The sequence below is a fragment of the Colossoma macropomum genome, unplaced genomic scaffold (genome assembly GCF_904425465.1).
Source record: "Colossoma macropomum unplaced genomic scaffold, Colossoma_macropomum, whole genome shotgun sequence".
NCBI classification, from domain to species: domain Eukaryota; kingdom Metazoa; phylum Chordata; class Actinopteri; order Characiformes; family Serrasalmidae; genus Colossoma; species Colossoma macropomum.
Genome location: NW_023494809.1, coordinates 13,233,216 through 13,244,124, shown reverse-complemented (window position 1 = coordinate 13,244,124; position 10,909 = coordinate 13,233,216). Strand labels below are relative to the sequence as shown.

General features: G+C 38.4%; 1 protein-coding gene across 1 annotated transcript; it reads left to right on the top strand.

The window, feature by feature from the left end:
• The first annotated feature begins 1,230 nt into the window (after positions 1-1,230).
• Positions 1,231-10,291, top strand: LOC118799171 (transmembrane protein 200A). The gene is made up of 2 exons (XM_036558890.1): positions 1,231-1,439; positions 7,099-10,291. The coding sequence occupies exon 2, from the start codon at positions 7,100-7,102 to the stop codon at positions 7,910-7,912; it is 813 nt and encodes a 270-aa protein (XP_036414783.1). The 5' UTR covers positions 1,231-1,439; position 7,099; the 3' UTR covers positions 7,913-10,291.
• The last annotated feature ends 618 nt before the right edge of the window (positions 10,292-10,909 follow it).

Sequence of the window (10,909 nt, the reverse complement as noted above, 5' to 3'; positions counted from 1 at the left end):
CATAATGGCCATTTGACTGGAAATTTAAACAATGAACACTACTGTATGATGTGACAATATTCATTACATTGTTACATCATACTGTCATTGCTTTCCCTAAGAAAGGCAAAGAATTTAGTATGAAAATTATTCAAGGGTCCAAATCATGGAAAACCGAATTGCTTTTTTAAAATTCTCCATTTTCTAAATGAAGGGTTTTTAAGTATTATGTGAACATATTTAAAATAACAATCACTTCCCAATCCATACAGTCCATATATGGAAACTAAACTGCAAAAACAGCCTATTCTCAATTCATTGTTTCCATGATGTCACAAGAACCAACTCATTTGCATATACCCACCTATTCAACCTACATCAGTTACATCAGCCCTGCCCATTCATATTGAAGTTCTAAGTGTTTGAGCTCTGAGTGCTTTTTAAATGAAGCACAATACAGAACAGCCAATCAGAGCAGAGTTCATTCGTCTTATAGATCAGTCTTAAAGGCACAGTGAAAAAACAGCCTGATTAATATTAAGGGATAAAGAAAGGTTGGAAAATGCTCACTTAAAATGAATTAGGAGCATGGTGGACAAGTGGAGTTCAGGGGAAAAAATAAAATACAAGAAAAATGTATTACACCACATACAGTCAGTCAGTTCTCAAGCCCAAACCTCTCACAAGTCTATTTTCAAACTGATCTTTGGTACTGATATAGTCACATTTAAGGCAAAACAGAGCCCACACTCAACAAAACACCATAAATCAAGCACTTTTCTAATGAACTCCCAAAATCAATACATGCACTGAGTACAACAGCTCAGTGACCTCAGAGCTAAGGACATTTCACTGAGCCTGACACAGCAGCTGGGATTTCAATAGCATGATTTCAGATGAAAAGTACCTTCCATGCTAGGAATAAAGATTAGTTTGACATCTCTAGAATGAATAATAAACAGTGACCATGAAGAGCCAGTGTGTAAAATAAGCTGGAATCCCAAGTGACTCTAAGAATAGGTCAGTGTGCCCACCGTGGGACCAAGCAGGCCTGCACAAATCTTCCCATGACCCTTAACCAGTCTCTCTCTCTCTCTCTCCCTCTCTCTCTCTCTCTCTCTCTCTCTCTCTCTCTCTCTCTCTCTCTCTCTCTCTGTCACACACACACTCACCCCCACCCATATCTCTCTCTGTCTCTCTCTCTCTCTCTCTCTCTCTCTCTTTTCTCTACGTCACTGGGGTTAAAGTCACTCCTGCACATCTGTCGCTCTCGTCAGCTAGAAGAGAACAACGATGGAAGCCCTTCCACAGTGCTAAACCCCAGAATGAAGAAAGTGGCTTTCTGGCTGTGAACTAGCTCAGACTGACCAATGGAGACCTCCTGTGTGGCCTGGCTTTACGGGGACCAGACCGAGTAAGGACACAGAGAACTGACGCTGTGAAAGGTTCAATATCTTTAGGTAGGCTTTTTACATTTATGTTTGTACATTTAGTCTCATTCAGAGCCACAGTAAATCTGCAAGGATGTATGATTTAAAAGGCAAGAGCCCTATCATAACGCATCTAGTTAAATGAATAGAAGAGTAGATCTTGAAGACAAATAAAATGTTCAGGTGTTTTGATTAATTATTGCATTACCCTTTTTTCAATGTATTTTATACAGGCTATCCTGTGTATACATATAAGAAAAACACATGACCAATTTCCACAAGTTGATGTAAAGTAATGTAAATTCTTCGCTGGAGAGGTGACATTAACATTCAGATGTAGACACAGGTCAATATCTCCACATTACAAGGGAATTCCACTAGTTTTTCTAAATGTATGTATAAATAAAGGGTTAATTTGATGTGAAATGCTCCGTTCTAGAGAAACTTACAGGAACCAGACGTCTAAAGAGTTACCTCACAGAAAGTTATTACGTGAAGCAGATACAAATATGTTGCCTGAGACACTGTTTTGCAATAGTTTTGTAATAAGGTTTTGGTCTAAAACATATTTTTGACATCCATTCATGGCAGAGAGGCACATGCAGGGCATTCTAAGGCAAAAAATAAGAGTTTCTTTTCAGGTTTACCACTATTTTACCATTGTAAACGTTATATGAATCTCAGAAGACGTGTAAGTTCATTAGATATAAAATATAGTAATAATATATATTTGCATTGCAGACATTGTGACCCCTGGTTCCTATCACCACCACTGTAAAAAAAATCTGAGTCAGTAAATATCTCTAAAATACTGTTTCACATCACTCTGAATGGCATTACTTACATCTCTCTGACTGAATTATACAGACATTTTGAAAAACTGGCATAATTCCCTTTAATAAAAAGAGCAGGAAAGATGTGTTACATACTGTAGGCTTTTGCAAAATCCTTAATCCACTGAGAAATGATAATAAAAAGTGTGATGAAAGCAAAGATTGCTGGGAATCGTGGTTACATAGTCATTTTGTCCAGGACTAGTCTTTTAATCTGTGTCTGGAAAGTTGTGTATGTTGTTGTCTTTAAACATAAACAGTAAAATGGTCATGCCATCATTTTATGCTTCTTTATACGCAGCCTCATGAATCATGCTGACCTTTAGTTAGTTATTCTCTCAGAAACAGCTATGGATAGACCTCTGCATAGTCTGCTGGGTTAAAGTTGAAACATTAAATTAAGGCAAATCTAATCTAAAGATATTTAATTAAAGCAACACATGGACAATTGCTAAGCAAAAGAAAGAAAGAGGTTTGGAAAAGGAATTTTATTCTCACTTATTTTCTCAAAAAGCAAAGGCATTTTCATATCCTGACTATGTTTATTATCCTGGAATGCTTAGATTAAATGTGTTTTTCTTGTCCCCTTTCCCTGCCTGGGCTGTGTTTAGATAAGGGCTTGTGGTTGAATCTAAATGGAAAGGTCAGATTCCATGGGTCGAGATGTAACGGTCAGATAACTAAGCCTTACGGTTGTCTAAATCTCTTTTCCAGTGGTTACATATCATCTTTATGGAGATCCACCTACCTGCAGAGCTCAGCTCCAACACACCTGAGCTACCCGATCAAGGTTCTTCTGAAAAGATTAATTAGCTGTAGCACATTTGTAGCATGTTACCTGTGTTTGAGAATAATTGTTTGAGCTAAGCTCTACAGAGTGGATTTTCAGGAAGAATGTTGGTGAACACTGCTTGAGGCCAACTGATGGGGTATTCAAAGCAAAACCTATTAAGCTGCTTTATAACCTGCTTTGTAATTGCCCAGTATACAGGGTTGGGATATAATGGAATACCAGTATTGGGAATACATATTAATAATACAGAAATTAAGCATCTGTATTCATTCCACATTACATTTTGAAAATGCAGTATTTAGAATACAGTTACATTCTATATTTTAGGAGAATACCTTTAGAAAACACTTGTTAAATGGACTCTAATAAGGGACTCAACAAATGGTTTCCTGCTTAAGCACGAGGCTGTTAAATGTCCATGATGAGCCAGTTGTTTATCTTAGTGTGAAGCTCTTTTGAAGGATGGTCGAACTGAACAGTCTCCTCAGTAGTAAACATGTCTACAAGTGATAAGCTAAGCATCAGTGTTGGACTGGGCTCGAATGTGTTTCATTGGTGGTGATCCTGTTGTATGTCACAGCAGTAGCAGAATGAATGTGGACATAATATATATGATTAGAGCATAGATACATATGAAATATGCTTTGTGATTGTCTGAATGTATTTTATATAGATTCTTTTTTATGTATTGTAACAGAACAACGTTACGTAACTCATTACCTTTAGGACAGTGTAATTAGTATTCAGCCATCACTACCAAAACTGGTACACTGCATAGATCATTAGCCTCACACAAGCACCCTAAAATGGTAATGAAAGGTATATTTCTACTTTACTCTACTACTACTACTACTGGGGCCTTATTACTGAAACGTCCTCACTCTGAAATCTCATTTGCTCGATCGACATCGACAATCAACTGTCACGTCTGTTACCTAGCAACAGCTGAAACTTAAATACGTCATCAAAATAGTCAAGTTAGTTAGCCAGATGACCAGATACTGTTACAGATGTAAAAAAGGTCAAACAAAACCAAAGCGCGAAAAACTTGAAGTTAAGAATATTGTGACATCACTTCATGCTGTTTACCAGTTTTAGCTTTCCAAATACTTTAGCCGACCACGCTAAAGTTATTCCTCCTAATAAACAGACATACGTTTGTCTCCTCATTATTCACCACCAACCGTGTAATATTTTATCTGACGAGTTTTCATCAATATTAACACATGAAGGTAATAAGAGGGGATGGTGGAGCTAAGTCAAAGCACTGTTTTCAGTGTAGATTAATGTAACATCATTATGCTAGTTATAGTGAACTATGCTGCCTGTCATAGAAACGGACAGTTAATACAGAAGTTCTCTGGGGTTGTCTTCAAATTTCTTTTGGAAATCTTGTCTAATTAGGATGTAATACTCTTTCTTATCTGGAGTTAGGAAAAGATTGTGAACTTAAGAACTGTTGTTCTGTATAGCTTCTATCCTAAAGTTGTCATGGTGACGAAACAGATTTCAGAGTTTAGAAGTTTCTGTAATATGGCCCCAAGTGTACCAGGATCAGCCTTGGAACTGCAGGTATTGTCTATATTCAGGTAGTGACGGTTCATAAGATCTGGAAGGAATGGGGAAATTTCCTATTCGGATCCTTTTCACAGATGTAATTTTTTTTGCAACAGAATTAGAACAGTTTCCAGGGAATATGTTGTAGTTGAAACAATGTTTTCCTTCCAATTTAGTCATATCTATTTTCCTGTGTAGTATGTACAGAGAGGTGACAAGTTAAAGGAGAAACCACCATACAGTGTTTTAGTTCTTAGGAAGGTGCTGGGCTAACACAAGCCACAAAAAATTCCTTCAATTTGTTGTTTTGATGATGGTGATGGAGAGAAATCTCCCATCGGTGTTCAGTTGAGTGGAGATATGTTGAGTATGAAGGCCATAGCGTATTATGCACTGCAGGCCAATTATAATATTCTGTTCTGTGTAGTTGTGGACAGGCTGATCATGTCCTGAAGTAACATTCTTTGTCACCAGAGGAACACTAGCATCAGTATCATTGATCATGCACTTTCAAACACAATTTCCAACCTATAGATCAAAATGCAGATGCTACTTTGATCATGGTTCCTATTTAATTACTAGCAAGTTAGTCTCTGTAACTACAGCTCCTGTCATCCAATGCCCCAATAATGAATCACTTAAATCCTTTCCTCTTGCCATCTTGATCCAAAAATCAAAGACAGTTGAGCCTGCTTAGCATTTTTATTCATGCCACAGTCCATGGTAGGATGATAATTGCTTAATTGTATCATGCAGCTGACCTGTCTAAGAGCATCTGCACCTGTTGTGTTTCTCTGCTCTTTTATTCAGGTTTTTCCTTTATTTTGTCACCTGTCTGTATCTCCTGTAACATGAAATACCTTCCACACAAGAGGGCATGTTCCAGAACACACAGCTCGTATGAAGCTCTTTTTCAACCACTGAAAAACAAAGTTTTGTGGTGATATAATGCAGTATATAATTGTTGAGTAATTAATAATGCTCATTTAAAGGTACGTTTGCATGCTCTTTTTCAACTTGTCCGACATGTCTGTCAGTTGTTTGCATTCGGGTGCTCACTAGCAACGGGTAAGTTTATCAAATGAACAATAAACACAGTTGTATGCAAAAGCTTGGGAACCCCTGATCAAAAGAAATGCAATATGTGAAGGGTAAAAACCTAAATATGACACTTCTCCACACATTTTAATGTCTGATTAGCATTTATTTACTGAATTTAATACAGTGGAAAAAATGAAATAAGATGTTAGTGTTATGTTTTTTGTACAGTTTCAGCTTATTTGACCTGTTAGGACTCAGTTAAAGTCAGCCGTAGAAAAAGAGCATAATAAAATATGTGACGTGTCATTATGAAATGGAACTGAAATGCTGAAGTCCAGACAAGATCTGCAACACAAGAAAATCCAGACAAGATCTGCAACAAAAAAAAATGCTTGTAGACTGGTCAGGTATGCAAAGAAAAACTCCCACATCACTGCCAAGAGCCTACAGGAAGATTTATCTGGCACAGGAATATTAATGCACTGGCTGACTCTGCTGTGTTTTTCCATCTACATGGGAAGGTCATCAGAAGTTAAACTGTGATCTCATCACAAAAGTCAATGTGTACAGTATGCAACACGATACTGCATTTTGAAATCAAGTGCTGTAGTGTGATGAAACAAAAACTGAATGATTTGGCTACAATCACCAAAGGTATGTTTGGGGGGAAAAAAGAGCAGCATTTGATGAAAAAAAACACCTTACCAACTGTTAAACGTCTCTTATGCTTTGGGGTTGCTTGGCAGCCAGTGGCACAGGAAATGGTTTGGGATAGAGAAAGGATCCTACAAAATATCATCAAATCCTTCCCCCAGGCAATAAAGAAACGAGAAGGAGCATTTACAAGACAATGATCCAAAACATACCTCTAAATCAATCTTGAACTACTTTAAGTGAAGGAAGGTTAAGGCTTTGAAATGGCCTTCACCATCCCTACACTTGAATATGTTGACAATCTCTGGGCATCTCTCAGACATTTTGTGCATGCTAGACATTCTATGAATGTGTCTAAATCAAGAATCAAGAATACAAAGACTGTTAGCTGGCTATAAGAACTATTTGGAGGTTGTGATTTCAGCCTATAGGGGTCTTGCTAAGTACTGTCTGAAGGGCACTCAAACTTAGGCACATCACATTTTGTTGTTGTTTGTTCCCAATATGTGCAATGCAGAAAATAAATAATATATTTATTTTATAATTTGCAAAAATATATCATATTCAGGTTTCATACTTCTTTTCACTTAGAAAATTAACAAAATGTTTATTTTGACAGAGGTGCCCAAGTTTTGCATATATTAATTGGGATGGGCCGATGCTAGCTTGCTCTACCGTGTTCACAGGGTACCACATCACAACTTGACTGTCATTAGTTCAAGTGCAACTTCTTTGTGGTAAACTCAAGCATACCATCAGATCTTCCTTGCAAACTCCTTGTCCTCTTTCTCACCGCCTTTATTTCTCACAGAATGTCTGGGGAGGACGAGTCGACGGTAAAAGGTGTGTCTGGTCTAGAGTCCGACACTTCAGTCCCTCAGGAGAATACTGGGCCTGTGGTTGGTGGACTGCGTCTACGTTCAGCTCCTGGAGCTTGTGTGCTGTTTGCTGGGGTGCTGCTACTGGTAGGAATTGGTGTGGCTGTGGGCGGCTACTGGCCTCATCGCACCCGGCGGCCAGTGTCCCACCACCCTCCAACCGGCCGAACACCCGCTGAGAAACTCAAATTGGTCGGTCCCATCATCATGGGGGTAGGCCTGTTCATCTTCATCTGTGCCAACACACTCCTCTACGAGAACCGGGACCGGGACTGGGACCGCCACCGTAGACGGAATACAGGAAGCAAAGATAACTCTTTACCAACTCAATCGGAGAAGTATGGGGACACCAGCTCAGTAAGATACCTGCAGCCAGAAACAAGCATTAACAGAGATGCACTGGTGTTCTCGGATCTCAACATCCACTGCCTCCAAGAGGGGATGACCATTCCTACTTTGAAGTGCTCTTCCCCCTCCTCTGACTCCTGCAACTCCAGTCAGGTGAACTTTGATCTGGACAAGGCATCTCCTCTCACAGATGGCAGGGATGTAGTTACATTAACACTTCCGGTCATCAAGTTGAACAACTGCCTTATAAGCTGCCCAGAAGCTCCACCCCTTCCAGAGCGCACTTACCAGACCAGGGTGGCAGTGGCTACTGTTACAAATGTAGGATCAACACAAATAGAGCAATCCAGTTCATCCCTAATGAGAGAATGCAAGTACACAGAGATTGAGGATCGGTAGACAGAAAAGGAAGTTAGGAAATAACTGAAGTTTAGGAGAAGGACCACGCCTAACACTCCAAGTTAACACATGCTCCACAGGGAATGGAGAACTTAAATATGGCATTTTCCTGCAAATTGTAGTGAACAATTTTTGTTTATTTAACATTTAATGAGTTTAACATATCGGAAAAAATAAACCATAAAATATAGAATGTGCCATAACTTTTGCACATGCCACATTTTTGCTTTTCCCCAATTTAAATTCAGCAAATGAACAGTAACTGTGCATTAAAATGTGCAGAAACGTGTTCTCTGTAGAGGATGTGTACTTATTTTTGAATTTAGAAAATCAACGAAAACTTAACTTGACACTTAACTTGAAACTTTTGTATGCAATTTTACATTCCCTTCTCTACCTTCTGTTTCCTGTTACAAAATTTCCACCACCACCTCATTTCCTCACTATGACTCATGACTTTTATGCCTTCCTCTAAGTGCAAGCAAAAGAGGATATCTGCCCTTCTACATTCTTTAAACGAAAGGTCCCAAAAAAGGTTTTAAGAGGTGAGAGAAGAAACACTTTTGTTTCCTGAAAAAGTTTTAATTGATGGGTTACAGTCCCATATCTCTTCTCACACTTTAACCATATATTCTTAAAGATAATTGCTAATGAATGGTTCTTGGCTTGTACTTACAGTTCTAGGAGAAGCCTTTAATTGGTAGAGAACATTTACATTATGTGGAGGTTCCATCTCGTTTACAGCAATGATGAGGGAAATGAATGAATGGGTGAATGAATGAGGGAAAACAAAAGTGGTTCTTCTAAGGACATCACTCAAAAGAACCCTTTTTGTAACCTTTTAGGAGTGTTGATGGTGTGGTCTGCACTTAAAAATGAACTGTATGATTCCTGCAGAACACAAATTGCCATCATAGCTAATGATATATCTATGTGGCCAAAAGTGTTAAATTCAAGTGTTTTAGCCGCACTCATTAATAGGTGAATGAAATCAAGCACAGGATGCCACGTTTGCCACAAGTCAGTTTGTGAAATTTCTGTCAGCTGCTATTATTGTGAAACGGAAGCATCTAGGGGCAACAACAGCTCAGCCTCAAAGCAGAAGACAATGCCGCCAAGTTCACACATAGTGTGTGAAAATCGTCTATCCTCCATTGCATCACTCACTATAGAGTTTCACACTGCCTCTGGAAGCAACATTAGCACAAGTACAGTGTGAAATGAAATGAGTTTCCATGGTTGCGCAGCTTTATACAAGCCTAAGATCACTATACGCAATAGCAAACATCAGCTGGAGCGGTGGAGCACAATGCCAATGGACTCTGGAGCACTCATAACCTGTTCACTGGAGTAATGATTCACACATCACTATCAGGCAGTCTGATGGATGAATCTGAATTTGGCAAATGCCAGGAAAATGCTACCTACCGGAATGCATAGTGCCAACAGTAAATTTTGGTGGAGGAGGGATAAGGGTCCGGGGCTGGGTTTAAAGTCCGTGGTTTTGGAATGGGATGTCCAGCAAGCTCATATAGGGGTGATGGCCAGGAGGCCACATACCTTTTGGCCAAATAGTGTATCAAAAGAGTGCTAAGTGTGCCATGTTGGACCCTATCTTCTTTCATTTTCCTAACAGAGAGCATTCTGGGCAAAGAGATTACAGCTTAGCATAACTGTGCAGAAATAACATTTGTTCCACATTCATTTCAGAGCTGTCAAACGTCTTGTACCAACCAACACTAACATTGCCTTCTTGATGACTGATATGAGTGTGTTTGTTAGATTGTTTGTAGACTGTTAGATTGAATTTGTAGAAGACGACAGCAGACACTATATTCGTCTGAGTGAAGAGAGAAGAGAATTCTAATGACATCTAAGTCTAACAACAAGTTGGTCTTCAGAGCCTAATAGGTAAGGAAAATCTTTTCTGTGCCAAAAGGACAAAATAACAAACAAATAAATCAAAACAAGCAAATGAATGAAAACATTGAGTCATGTAAGTGCACCTTTGTATTAAAAGAATAAAACATTTAAGGACCAAAGTGTAATTGCACTTTTGTTGTGTTTGTATCCACTGCTCAAAAGTAAAATTACTTGCTATGTTAACAATATTTGTTATTTTATATACAGTAATAACATGTACCATTTGAATTTAAATATTATAACCTTTTTGCCAAAACATATTTCTGATGTTTTACCCGTGTTTCAAGAATTCTATAAACATGGAGCAAATAAAATCATAAGTAAAATAATACACCCTGAGATTATATGTTCAGTTTTAAGGTATAATGAATTCTAGACATTTATTAGAACTTTGTTACTGATGCTATACACAGTGGTGATTTTAGGATATAGTGGGGTCACATGGTGGTAATGTACGTATATAAAATACTCCTAAATGAGGTAAGGACCTTTTAGTCTTTACATAGAAACCTTCAATTTAAAATGGAGAAAGTCTTTAAAATGTGAAACTTTAACTACTAAGCAATGTATGCACCCTCTATTAGTTAACAGAAGCATCTAGCAGTTTCCCACTTCAGCCCCACCAATTAATTCTTTTCATAAAACAGGATCTGACAGCCCTGCTTGATGTGAAATGCTCTGTTCTAGAGGAACTTACCAAAGTCTTAATTGTTCACAGTGGTGGTAATAGGAACCAGATGTCTGGGAAGTTTAATGTCTGTTGAAGCTACCTCACAGAAAGCTGTCACAAGTGGTAGTAGAAGACACGTCGTTTACCAAATTCTCTTTGATAGCTCTTTCAATGCACTCGCAAAAGTCACATTCATCTGCTTGTGGTGGTCTGAAACACGACCGGCGTTACAAAATGTTCTTCCGCACATGGTGTGCAATTACATATTACCACCAGAGAGGTCTCCAAATCCCCAAATCTCACACAGTGTTGCATTAAGGTTCAAAGAGTACTTTAATGCACTTCAGTACCCTTATTTACCTGATATTCTTCTAATAAACCATCCTGCAAATACTGTTTTTGAA

What these genes read in the sequence shown, in the direction of transcription:
- LOC118799171 (XM_036558890.1), top strand. Translation starts at nt 7,100, where the DNA reads ATGTCTGGGGAGGACGAGTCGACGGTAAAAGGTGTGTCTGGTCTAGAG.